This window comes from Camelina sativa, chromosome 15 (genome assembly GCF_000633955.1).
Source record: "Camelina sativa cultivar DH55 chromosome 15, Cs, whole genome shotgun sequence".
NCBI lineage: Eukaryota > Viridiplantae > Streptophyta > Magnoliopsida > Brassicales > Brassicaceae > Camelina > Camelina sativa.
Window position 1 is genome coordinate 29,509,750 of NC_025699.1, and position 14,012 is coordinate 29,523,761.

The 14,012-nt window shown below is 33.7% G+C and overlaps 2 protein-coding genes and 1 pseudogene across 2 annotated transcripts in view; 1 reads left to right on the forward strand and 2 right to left on the reverse strand.

Annotated features, from left to right (window-relative positions):
• LOC104748923 (L10-interacting MYB domain-containing protein-like) overlaps positions 1-327 on the reverse strand; it is a 1,985-nt gene extending 1,658 nt beyond the window's left edge. The window contains exon 1 of the mRNA XM_010470502.1: positions 31-327. Coding sequence (XP_010468804.1) covers positions 31-327 — 297 coding nt within the window. The remainder of the gene's footprint in view (positions 1-30) is intronic.
• LOC104747861 lies at positions 1,473-5,218 on the reverse strand. The gene is made up of 5 exons (XM_010469570.2): positions 4,780-5,218; positions 4,586-4,689; positions 4,153-4,332; positions 2,111-4,008; positions 1,473-1,857 (listed from the first exon to the last, which is right to left on the reverse strand). The coding sequence occupies exons 1-5, from the start codon at positions 4,968-4,970 to the stop codon at positions 1,702-1,704; spliced, it is 2,529 nt and encodes an 842-aa protein (XP_010467872.1). The 5' UTR covers positions 4,971-5,218; the 3' UTR covers positions 1,473-1,701.
• On the forward strand, positions 10,991-13,951 carry LOC104748925 (annotated as a pseudogene).

The window sequence follows — 14,012 nt, forward strand, 5'->3', positions numbered from 1 at the left end:
AAAAAAAAAAAAAAAAAAAAAAAAAAAAAACTTTGTTTGTACCTGTAAATAGTTGTCCCATTCTTGATCACTGGCACCAAACGTGTTTGTCAGGGGATCCCATTTCATATCTCTGCTTTGAACAAGTCTACACCATATCTTCCACTGCTTGACCATTGTATCCCAATGATTGATAAGCTCGTCTACGGTGAACCTGGTTCCCGTCGTTTCTTGAAAAACTTTCAATATTTGCTGCATTCTAGGTTGATTCCCCGATATCTTTTGTACGACGCACAAGTCCACAAATACTCGGTGGTATACAGGTTCCCATGCGGCTCCGGACGTCATAACTCTTTACTATATGCATAGATAAGTAAAGACAACAAAATACTAAAATAATTAGTTTTTTCCAAAACAATATACATATCATATTAAAAAATAAAAAATAAAGGCTTTGACCGGTAATACCGTTAGAAACCGCGGGAAAATAAATACAAAAAAAATTGCTCAAATCGTAATTTGATTGGTTAAAATTATCTTGTGAAATGATGTGTCATTCTGTGATTCCATGGGACACAGGAATTGTAAAAACAAAGCTTTAAACGGTAACCAAATCTATACAAAGTACACATCCAAATATGTCTTGAAAATTTTACATCATGGCTCAATCTAGAACTAACCTCAAGAATAAAACCAGAGAGAGATTCTGTTTTACTAATTTGGGTTACCTAATTCTGATTTGCTAATAAATTTAACAAGATAAAAAAGTGGCTAGAGAGATTCTGATTACATGTTATACAAACATGAGGTAAAGAGTGGTTAGAGAGATTCATTACCAAGATAAAAGAGCGCCTTGAGAGATTCTGATTTGCTACAGAGGTGTTGGTTGTTTTGTTCTGAGATTACTAGGTCTATATGCCTCCATCTTATACCCGTTGGAGCATGTTCTCTTTTTGGTAAACTATCTAATTTGCGTTGACAGAATTTAATTTGATGCAATAAAACATTGACTTATCTTCATTTCTACTAAATGATAATATAATTGAAAAGATATATAGTCAAATATAGAGTTCAATTAGTTTACTTACCATAAGATTATTATTATTATTAGATTTTTTTTTTTCAACCAGATACAAATTAAAATGAGTTTAAATGTTATGTTGTTTAATTAGATAAAGAAAGTATTATGAGTCTTTTATTGTTATCTAGATATTTCATGTTCCTGCTCATACATTTGCAGGACATGTAGTCGCTGGTCTTTCGTCAGACAATCTTATCTCGCTTACATATTCCCACGTACATATATATAATCCCTTCTGATTTAAATAGCTCACAGTGATGAGCCTGCCCTTTATCCGTGTAAGGAGATAAGTTTTTAATCTCCGGCCTGAACTAATAATCTTTTCATATGATGCAAAACCATTTTTTTTATTAATTCTTCATCAAATTTCAGAAAAGAAGATTTGTTTATTATGTATAAAAACTCAGGATCAGTCCATTAAAATACATATAAAGAAATTGATCATTCATCTTAGCACCAACATACATCAGGATCGGTGAAACTTAAAACACTCCTTTAGCCATTTGGAACTAACCATACTTGGATGAATAAGATCGAGATACCCTCATCTTTGTTATTTACTCTTAGATCAATATACTGTACATTTTCAAAATGTATAATATACGTACAGAGCGGCTAAAAGAAATGAGAGAACCTAGACCTCACATATCTGACAACAGATTACTGATTTTCCGAAGCTCCATGAGTGCTGTTGTAGCTGTAACTTGTCCCTTTCCGATCAAATTGGTTTTAGCTAAGTTCCCTACCGTTCCTGTCTGAACCATACCAGGTTGTTGTTGAAAAACCAACTCGATTACCTGAATATAAAAGAGGCTAAAATCATCAGAACATTTATGCTTGTAAGGTTGAAAAGAGTTGTCATGGATTTTGGCTAAATATCTTTGTTACAATAATCCTATACTATTGGAGGCAAGAAACTACCAGACTTGTTATTGGCACCTTCAAAAACCATACGCAAAATACCCTATTTTACTGTCTTTGTACGTACTTATTTTTTTGAATATGCTGGTAACCATTGGAACACACGATGATATAGAACCGAGAAATTACCTGAATGTGTTTGAGCATGGACTGGCCAAGGTTCTTTAGAGTCTTCAACAGATTCTGATCTGAGTCTCTATTTTGGCCAGAAGATGAAGCTTGGGGGTGGAACTCAGAGTAGCAACTGATTTGGTTCTTTTCTATTTCAACATTGTTGGTTTTTGTGGCATCAGAAGCATTTATATCAATCTTCTCCTCACTGGAAAAAGTGCGTTTAAACTTCCGAAACCACTGGACTATTCCATGTAAAAGCTTGTGATCCTTAGTAACGCCCACATATTTATCTGTGGGATCGTCTTCATCAGACTGATCATTTACTAGATACTCATTATTCTGATAAGGAGATATGGAAACAGGTGAGTTTCCACTTGTTTGAGGATCTTCGTAGTTTTCATCAAGAAACAGATTTGAATCTATGGCAGCACTAATTGGATATGAGGAGACAGGTGAACCAATACCAGTACTGCTATCTGAACCAGTTTCAAGGTAGTTTGAACCTAGGACAGGACTGATAGGGTCTGAAGAAATGGATGCATTATCCTCACTGGGTGAGTTTCCACTTATAATACTCTCTTCAGTAGCAGAATGAAAATCCATAATGTCTTCTTCAGTTTCTTGAGGAGAGTTATCTTCCTTGTTCATAGCCACAGGACAATCAATACTATTAGCTTCCTCTAGTTCGGGAAGGAGCTGTTGAGACAAATCTTCAAGCAAACTTTGTGACACTGGAGATGAGTTTGCTTCCTTTTCCCCATTCCCTGTCTTATGATGTGTTAGATCAGTCACTGCTCGGAAAAGTTTTGTCACTTTCAACCACATCCTTTTCTTTTGTGTAGGAGGACTCTGTGTCTCCAAAACTTTTTGCCTTTCTTCTTCTTTGACTTTGTGTAGAACTCTCCATTTCTTCTCCCAATAGCTTTCAGGTGCGAGAATCAAAGGAGATCTAGGTGAAGTGGAGCCGGATGGACAACTTTTAGTTCTTGCAGGTACATAACTGCTCTGGTCGAAGACACCATCTATTGACAGAGCTGATCGTACATCAGAATTCAAAACCAAAACTTGTAACAGCTTAGCCTTCTGTATTATCTTATTCAGGTCAGTAATTTCTGGAAAATTTAATAGTCTCTGTAGACAGCAAGTTGCATTTTCAGAAGAAAGCAAGGTTGATCTTAAATATAATATCATTGAAACAGCCATTCCCAAGATTAAGGTTCCCCGAGGACAATCAACGATCCCCAAGCTGTGGCTTCTACTATCTTCATCAGTTGTGTCCGTTTCTGCACTACTCCCTGCTGAGAAAATCTCGTCCCACACTAACAAGAGATCCTGAAGCAAAAACTCCCTTCCAAACAAAACTCTCAACCAACGAAGACCAAAGTACTGAGGTTCAACTCCAAGTTCAACTAGATGGCTGTGCAGAGATGAATCAACAACAGCCAGAAGACGATAAAATGATGTACAAGCTTCAAGAACTGGAGTTAACCCGGTGTGGGATCCGCTGGGTGGAGAGTAACTAAAAAAGCTAGCCATGGCGACACAACCACCAGTCCCACTCATGAGAGCATCAAACATACAGTAAGCATCATGTTCCATAAATTTTTCAGACAAGACACTGCCAAGTTCACTTTCTGCCCCATAAGAGTCACTCAACATCACAATGGACTGGACTTCAGGATCAAGCTCATCGAGACTTTTAATTTTCTTTGAATACCCCTGGGATCCAATCCCATCGTTCATGGAATCCATGAACTTATTAAAATCAAAAGTGTAAGTGATATCTCTTTCCTCGGAAGATAAACTATCAAATCTGTCGGTAAAATAATCTTCATAGTCTTTACGCACTTCAGAAAGACGCATGATATCAACATGAAGTACATAAAGGAGTGGTGCCAAAAGCTCATGCATTCCTGCAAAGATATGCAACCAAGTAGATGATACATAAGCTATAAACCTCTTAATTAGGAGGAAGTATTTGTTATATAAGAGAATTAGCATAGTTTCTTCAGCAGCTTACAGGCAGCAACAACAAAAGAAATGCGCCAAACGTGTACCTTGCCTATACCCATACTCGGGATGCTTCAGGCACCACAACAATAGAATTCGTCTCAGCATTCCTTGGCATCCAGGCGTTTGAAAATAACACCAATAATGTTCTTGATATAACCTTGATAAGTCTTGGTCAAGTGTTTTTGCCAGCTCAGAGATACGAAATAACTGACCCCATGTGCTATCTACGTAGAAATAATCTAGACAAGATTACACATTTACACCAAAACCATCTTTAAGGAAGTAACGTTGAACATACATATTAGTTTCAAAAATGCCTTAAACTAGACCAATAAGCTTACACACAGACATGTAAAACTAATAATTTCACTTTTTGGTTATAGGACTGCATGCTTGATCAACAACGATTAAGAACAACATATCAGATCAGTTTAATGAAATATGTATATGCCATAAGCAAAAGGAACATAAGCTTACTTGGATTTTGTGACAAGGGGTCGTCAGTGATAAAATTAAGGGAACTGTTTTCATCTTTGAGTACATGTGGATTGATCAAAAGTGTTCTCCGGAGAAGAGCATATCTACATAAACAAACAACATAGCACTCATTGAGAACCATGAATCATTAACAATGCATTCTTTAGGGTGTATGAACAGATCAATCACTATACCTTCGTCGAGAATTAGCTGCTGCTTTGCGAAACTCATCGATTGAAGAAGCCAAAGAAGGAAGAACTCCGAGATTCACACGCCACCGAACTCCCCTGAGATTAGCGAAACGACGATCTGACTCGTCTGCGTTACTCAAAACCAATGATCCTGACTGTTCATGTAAAGCTGGCTCGATCTCCGACGAAGCCATATAGCTTAAATCCGTTTTTGCTAATCTATCGATTCCTGGTTGAATCACACACAACTTAAATCACAAAACCTCCATTTTTCTCATTCCACCTACTTTGTGCTGATGAAGATTTAAGGGAGATTTTAATATTTGTCAGTTGCGTGAGATACCAGACGCGAAGATGATGATTGAAGAAAAAGAAGCAGAAGAAGAAGAAGAAGCAGCAGCAGCTAAATGCTAATATTTTTTTTAATTAATTGAATTTTTCTTGCTCTGCCTAAAAATAGGTTTTAAGATTGCCATCTATCATAGAACATTAAGTAACCACTTAATTGAAATACCCTACCCTATCATCAGATTTTTTTTCTCTAATATCCTACCAAAAAAAAAAGATCTTTTTCTCTAATAATTAATTGACTTTTTTTTTTTTACATAATTAAATTGGCCATATGTTAATTGCCTAGGAATACTGTTATTGTTCCAAAATAGATCAATATGTTTTTAGTGCTTGACCAACAAATTCAACACTATTTGCCATTAAAAAAAAAACTCAACACTATTTTTCTTATTGATTCACAAAACTAACTAGATCAGCATGACCATGTCTTATCTAAAATATATTTATTTTTATTAGCATATGAAATTTATTTTTAAAAACAAAAATTAAATTATTCTTTCTTTATTAAAAAATAATTACTTTTTACTTTCTTATCTCTTTTTTAAATAAATAACTATAGTGGTTGTTGGATACAGAGAGATCACATTGATCATACTTTCCCTTATATAAAACATGAGATAAGGAAGTTTATCTATCTCCCACTGGAAGTAATGTTTACGGTTGAGATGACCGCATCTAGATTCCTAATACTCACACAGGACACACCGGAAACAATCCCACCATAATCCCATAATTCTGGCGAGACAACCAGTGTCAATCGCTCTTTACAAAAACTTTCACAAATACTAGCTAAATCCAACTAACTCATATTCTGCAACTACCAACTAACTCTTTTCACTATATACAGAAGCAATCATACAAACGTAGTTCTGCTCCACAAGCATCTTATATTCATAGACTCCAATTCCTCTTCCAACTGACCACCACTTCGTGATCCACCCGAACAAGCCACTTAAACACTTATCCCAAACATCACCTCATCCAGTTACTGAGTCGCACAACCAACCACCCATAGCGACTGAATAACAAGAGAGGTTGACTGGAATATTTTCTTCCGTTCAGCCACAAAAACACTTCTCTGATGAGCCCTCCTGATTCACCGACTTAACTTTAACCCCACACTCTTGAGCTCCACCTTTGTTCTCTAACGACCAAGACCTAACTCCATAAGCCATGGAAGCTCCTTCAAACCCAAATCATATATTTCCCGGACTCCGACATTATAATGGTAATTTAAGAATTTCTTGTTCGAACCAAATTAATCAAGATAAAGATAATGATATCTATGCAAAGTAAGATAATATCTTTTGTTAATTTTTTTTTATTTTTCAATATAATACATTTAATCGATGTATAAATACTAGATTATTTTAGTGTAGTACTAGAGATTGTAGCTACCTTAATTGTATATTTTTTTTTTTGCCAATCACCTTAATTGTATATCATAATGTGTAAATTTAAGAGTGCATCGGCTACTATATTATGATTATATATTTATATATACATTTTCTTTGTCAATCATTAATAAATTTGTAATCCCAAAAATTTGTACATGAACATATCTAGAGTTTTTTTCAATATAATTGTGAATAAACTCAAGACTTCATTTCGTCGATATCAATTTTTTTTCACCTTTTTATTTCATTCACCAAAACAATCTTGCATTTCAAATTTCTCATGATATTAATAGGCATAGATTTTTTTAATTGAAATTAAATAAATATCAATCCATATATATCCCTGTATCTCTATTATTATATCTTGGTAGAGTATTCACGGCATTTATTCCCAAATAGTTTCTCCATTGATTTAGTCTTCAAACCCTTGCGTGAAAGATGTCAGCTGCACCAGACGCATTGCATCCACCTGTTTCTCCAAAAATCTAAAAATTCTCTCAGAGCCTCACTAGGGCAATATGGCTCTACTGGGAATCCATTTAACATAAGAGGATTATTTTGATTTTGAAGATGCATGATAGATTTTGAATATTGTTAGATGTTCGAAACAAATTGTATAGAATTAGTCGTGATGGTTCAATCTTCTAAAGAGTGGTCAGCTTTCTCAAATCTTCTAAATGAGATTGGTTTGCTCCATGATTTTTTCCCTTTTTATCTATATTTGATATCTCCCATTCTTCTAATTCTAGAGCAGTTGTTTAGCTCGATCATCCAAATTATTATTTTTTGAAATTTCTATTGTAAAGTAAATTCTTCCGGTGTATTTGATCTCAAAGTCTTCACAAAATCAAAATATTTAGGATTCTAATAGAAAATACATTTAGTTTAAATAAAAGATAAGTTATAATTAATAGAAATAATTAATATATATATATATATATATATATATATATATATTAAGAAAGATACTCTAAAATAATACAAAAACAATTTTTATGGACAACTAATAATTTATTTAAAAAAATACATAACACTAGGATATATCCCGTGCTTTAAGCACGGGTCAACATTTTTAAAAAAAAAATTATAATATAATAATAAAAATTATTATTTTATTTAAAAACAGTTATTTTGTTTGAGATAATATTTATTTTTAATTGTTATGTAAATCTATTAGTCTATTTGAATAATAATTATTTTAAAATATTATAGTATTTTATTTTTGACGTATTATTACACTTTTATATTGTTTGTTTGTTGTATTTGCATCATTATTTTGTGAAATATAAAATAGTAATTTTAATATTATAATTGTGAGCAAATAAAAATTATTAATTTATCATTTATATAAATTTAGTTTTACCAACCTGCCAATGTGGAAATTAAAACACACATTTTCATACAATGAGTAAATATATATTCGTTTAAAAAAATTCAAATCACAACATATGAAGAAAAAAATATGCATTTTAAATTATAAGTATTATTTGAAAATTTCAAACAATTTGTAAATAAAATAAAATAAAAGTGATAGGAGAATCATAATTTGAAAACTTAACAAAATCTTTGAATTTAGTTATTAAAAATAATTGTATTGTATACTTGGATATAAAATCTTAGTTTTTAAAATTATGATTGGTTTACATATTTTTGAAAAAATAATTAGTAATTTCGTCCATAATTTATTAGAGAGAGAAAATATTTTTTTAGATTTTTTTAAATTTTTTAATATTTGATATGTGAGTGTTTTTTATTTTTAATTAATTATATTTATTTAAATTAGTTAATTAAGCTTAATTATTTTTTTCTAATGGCAATTGAATGTAATTTTTTACACATTTTAAGGTTAGTTTTATATTTGTACTTCTCAATTAATATAGTAGGATAAATGAGTGTAAACTAGTAATCATAACATAAAAGAAAAATATTTTAAAACAACTCTATAACTAGTTCTATGGAGTATGGACCATTTAATAATTAATAATCTATTTAAGAAATCTACAACTTGACATTTTAAGTGATTTGTGTAAAAGTTACAAATCATATGTTATTCAATTATGAATTTTAAAAAGTCTCCTGAAATCCACTGTTATTGAACTGATAATTTAAAAATTTACTTTAAAATCTGGATTTTAATAAGTTTAAGGAGAGTGTATTCAACTTGACATTCTAGGTGATTTGTATTAAAGTTACAAATCCTATGTTATTCAATCATGTATTTTAAAAAGTCTCCTGAAATTCACTGTTATTGAACTGATCATTTAAAAATTTACTTTAAAATCTACTGTTATTCAAAACAGTTTGTAGATTTGGATTTTAATAAGTTTTAGAAATTCTGGAGGGTTTGAGAGGATTTGTTTAGTGAAAAATACAGAAATCCAAATCTCATGGTTTTAGGTGGGATTTGAAAGAATTTTACCATAAATCATATCAACTTCCCTAAAATCTGTCAAAATTCCAAATTTTCTAAATCTCATAAAATCTTCCAAAATCATTGTTTCAATACACCACCCTAAGAGATTCTAGAGGATTTGAGAGGACTTGTTTAGTTAAAAATACAGAAATCCAAATCTCATGGTTTTAGGTGGGATTTGAAAGAATTTTACCATAAATCCTATCAACTTACCTAAAATCTATGAAAAACTCCAAATTTTCTAAATCCCATTAAATTCTCCAAAATCATTGTTTCAATACACCCCCTAGTATAACTTAGATGAGTGTGAACTGGTCATAATAAATGCACGAAGTTAAATAGATTTCAGATTTAAAATGTGTATAATTGGGTTTATTAATTAGTATGAGATGGATCTTAAATACCAAATATGATCCTTATGGATTACAAATTATGGAGGGAGGCTAATAACGGTTTAAGGCTTCATGTAGATGCAACCAAGGGGAAAGAAAAGAGTCATGTTTCAGCTAATTGTGTTGGCTTAAGCCAACCCTCGTCATTTTACTGTTATAAAGATGGGTCATGGCTTAACAATGAAAGTAAAGCTGGAATCGGATGGACTTTGCATAATGACCAAGGAAAACGCATTCTAAAAGGATCTTCATCAATTGCACCCACAAGCTCAGCTCTTGAGACCGAAGTTTTTGCACTTAGGGAAGCTCTCCTCCATATCAAGCGTCTTGACTACCAACTAGTAATATTTTGTGGAGACTCAAAGGTTATATATCCTATTTGGAAAAAGCTCAAAAACAAGACTGTCCTTGAAAGATATAGCACAAGTACAAGGATATTTAGAGGACATACTTGCTTTGAGTAATAGCCTCCATCAATTTAGATATGTTGGTAGAAATTGCAATGCACTGCAGATGTATTAACAAAAGAGGCTAGAATAAAAAAATTCTTGGGTTTGTTAATGTTGTATAACTGTTGTAAGCATACTCTTAATAATATAAGAAATGTTGGCCGAAAAAAATATATATATACCAAATAGGATGGGTTTACCCATTTTAGCATCAAAGTGTAAAAAAAAAAAAAAAAGCATCAAAGTGTAACATTTTTATTTTATTTTATTGTGAACTGAACATGAAGATAGATTAAGGTTTGATATAAAAAGGTTATTAAATACAGGGATTAAAGTGTAAATGCGTTAAGACTTAAAGAGTGCAATGAAAACTTTTCATTGAAAAGTTAAAGTTGGACGCGACCCGACGCGATGACGAACCCAAATCTGACCGTTAATTGAGAGCAGCTTCGTCGGTCGCCGCGGCCAGTGACAGAACCGACCAAGCATGATCCGCGCAAGTAAGCTATCTCAGTTCTGTATCAATTTTGAGTTTCTTACCGATTCGGATTAGAAAGCGACGATTTCATAAAAAGACATTATTCAACAACAACAGTTTTATATGATCTTTGAACAGTGTGAATGAACTTTGTATATGTATAGTATAAAGTCTGTGTTTTGCTCTATTCATCATGAATTGAATTGACCTGACTTGCTGAGAGTATCACTACTTTTTAAAAATGAGGAATTTTGATATTCTTTCTGGCTGCTATAGATGGATATTTAACTTCTATGTTATCGAATCATGATAACTATTGCAGTCCAAAGGATACATGCATGGCTTCTTCGGGAATAGAGATGTAATATATCTTCCAATGCTGAAACAATTCACTACTATAGGTTTATGTTACATACTGGTGATCAGTTTGCTACATTCCACTATAGGTTTGTTCCACATAAATGTATATATATTTTCTGGTCATTTTGGGTTCAATTGGAAAAGGTCAGACCACCAAATAAGGAGCTTGAGAGAATAGGTAAACCTTTGGCCAATGCCTTGTATCAGTGTTTCCTTTTGTTTGAGCTATCTCATACTTAAAACTCTCTGGTTTCATTTTATTTTCAGAGATTTGTACTTAGCTTTTTTTGTCACCAGATGCAAAAGCCTTACAGAATATATAAGTTGCTTGCTTCAAGTAATGTTGTTTGTTGTTTTCTTGTGGGGAGGCATAAGAACTGCTCTTTAACTTGGCGGTTGATCGTGAATTTGGAGGGGTTGCTCTTCCAGGTCGTAGAGGGGCTGTTAAAACAATCATGGCACGGGGGCTACTGGCTACATGAAATCCTCCCTCCTATAGAAGTTGTTGTAGGCTCATTATATAGTGCTGACCCAGCGTTTCCAGAGGAGTAAGAATCTTACAACCTGAAAACAAACTAAGTTTTTTCTTTGAATTACATCCGCTTCTCAATTCATACACTGCTTGTTTGTACTCTTATGATACATGTAGGTAGGAAGACGACTTAGCTGAGCGAACAGAGTACACTGCTGATAACAGCGTTAAGACTGAGATTGTCAAATATCCTTTCATTCAGGTACATTTAGTTTTAGGATCTATTAGAACCTTTCTGAGATAGTTTTTGTGTTACTTTGGTTTTTCTGTCATTCGTATTAGACAGATTCCTCTAGGAGTCACAGAGGAAAGGCTCATTGGGTCTGTTGATGTTGAGGATTCTGTGAAAAGAGGAACAACTCTTATCCAACCTGGTCTTTTGGCTGAAGCCCATAGAGTAGTGTTGTACGTTGATGAATTAAGTGTCTTCGATGATGGAATTAGTTGCTTCTCAATGTATTGATATGGATGGTGTTAATATCGTTGAAAGTGAAGGTATCAGCTTTAGGCACCCATGGAAGCCACTTCTAATTGCGAATTCTAACCCTGAAGAAAGTGCTGTCCGAGAGCACTGGCTAGACCGTGTTGCCATTAATTTAAGGTATTACTAGAATCAAAGATGAAAAATGTTTTCTGTTTCTTTTCGATAATGCACAGTTATTTCTCTTTTTACATCACGATGTTAACATTTGTAGTTCAGACTTCAGACCTTCCTATGAGTTTTGAAGATCGCGTCGCAGCAGTTGATATTGCCACACAGTTTCAGGACCACCGTAATGAGGTTTTTAGAACTATAAATGAAGAGACAGAAACAGCAAAGACGCAGGTGCCTTTAAATGAGTTAAGATATGTTCCTTCTTCTATATATCAGAATTCTGTTTACTCTTCTACTTCTGAGTCTTTTTACTCTCTTCTTGTGAAATGTTACTCAATGACGATGTGGATTAGCTTTGGGATGACTCTGGAAATGGTGATTATGATCCTGCAGCGAAAGAAGGCGCAAATAGCATTGGTGTCTTGGGAAATGCTGGCGATGAAGATGGCTCTTCTAATGGTGTAAACGCTTTCTATAGGATCCGGTAAGCCGTGATTTAGAGTGTAAACGCTTTCTATAGGATCCGGTAAGCCGTGATTTAGAACTTCAAATTGAAGGTCATGCATTTGGAATACCCTCAGTTGAAACTGAAAATGAAGAAATTATATCCAGGCCAAGACAATGGAGAGCTATGGACTACAATATGTGAGTACCTTTGATTTTAATCCCTTTGTTTGTTTAGGGGAGAGAATATTGTGATTTGCTTCAAGAACAAAGTTGAGGAAGAATTTATTGATCTACTTGAAGGACAGAGTAGAAGAAACTACTTTCTAGATTCTCCATAGGGTAGTAGTTTAAGCATAAAACAGCATGACAGTGTTGTTTCTTTATTAACAAAGTTAGTAGTAGTTCCCAATGGTAATGATAAGTTGTTTTACCCTTTCATACTCACAAGACCACCTTCTCGTTAGATAAGGATTCCAATTCAAACTTTTTGCAACACTATTGGTCTAACTGTTCCATCTTATGATTGTATTAGGAGGTATTTAGAAAGGACTGTCTCTACATGAGCAGATTTTTGAAGACAAAGACTGAGGTGTAAGTATCAGATACAAATATGTGCAAAAGTAGTTAGAGAGACCCAGATGGAGAAACGCCAGAGGAGAGAGGAAAGACTTTCTGTAGAAGATGAAGATATAAGTTCGATTTTCAGACTCCCCAGTGGTGTTGCTAAGGTCTAACATCTGCTTCCTATTATCTAATCTCTTATTTAGTTTATAATAAAATATCTGATTTCTGGGTCTAAAATCTTCTAACGGCTGGCATTATGTAGCAGTACATCAGATGTTTGCAGACCATGAGGGACATTGTTTCATAAAAGTTGGATTTTGAACTAAAGAAGGTAACCTTGAGAAAAGTACTTGTTTCTAATTGTTATAGCCTTATAGGTATCCAGCAGCATCCAAAGTTAGAACGAGTTAGGCTATAACATCCTCATTCAAGTATATCAGTTCTTCATAAGCTCTGTTGTCGGTAATCATTTCCTTAAATTCCATTGTCAGGTCAGTAAATGGTGCATCAACATCTGACATTGAGGAGTAGGAAGGTAAGGTGGGGTCTAAGATATCTAAACAAGGTTTCTCTCAAGAACCTCACTCTACTTGGGCATTCTCTGGCTAGGACAATCAACGAAAACATGACTGTGATTAAGCAACTTCAAGATTTTGCAAATGAGACTGCTTCACACTCAAACTAAAAGGGCCCGGAAACTATCAATATGATGTTACCTCGGAATCAAAGGTAAAGAACACAGCAGGTAAGTGTCACTATTTCTGTTGAAAGCACGAATTAGTACTTCTCTCATCTTCTGTCTGACCATTGCATTGCTGTTACTCCCGTTAGTAGGCGCATTCTTTCTGCAACTTCTAAAATGTCACATATTTGTCATTGTCTGAGTTTTGGCCCTTGACGAGATTGAACAACGATATGAGCTTAGAAGACAAAGAAACAAGAGGAGGAGAACTGGCTTCGAAGCTTTGCTTGGACCTGAAAGATCATGCCATCGAGACTTAGAACATAGAAAATCCAGGAAACTCTTAGGCAAGTCTTCTTGTTTTAGGTCCAAGAGAACAATTTGAGCTTCTTGTGGGAATCATATGTATTGATCATATTGGAAGTAACAACTAACAAGTCCATTGAACAGATGTAACTTTGTTGTACTGTTCAACACCTATGCATGTAAATGTATAAATGTTTTGTGTTTCTTCATTCCTATAGCTTTTAATTTTGGGTTTTAAAAATCAGATTCAGGAATAAGAATGCAAGAAAC

Coding starts and splice junctions, on each gene's coding strand:
- LOC104747861 (XM_010469570.2), bottom strand. CDS start 4,970: ATGGCTTCGTCGGAGATCGAGCCAGCTTTACATGAACAGTCAGGATCA. Junction 4,333..4,585: donor CCCCTTGTCACAAAATCCAA/GTAAGCTTATGT, acceptor ATTTCTACGTAG/ATAGCACATGGGGTCAGTTA. Junction 1,858..2,110: donor CCATGCTCAAACACATTCAG/GTAATTTCTCGG, acceptor TTTTATATTCAG/GTAATCGAGTTGGTTTTTCA.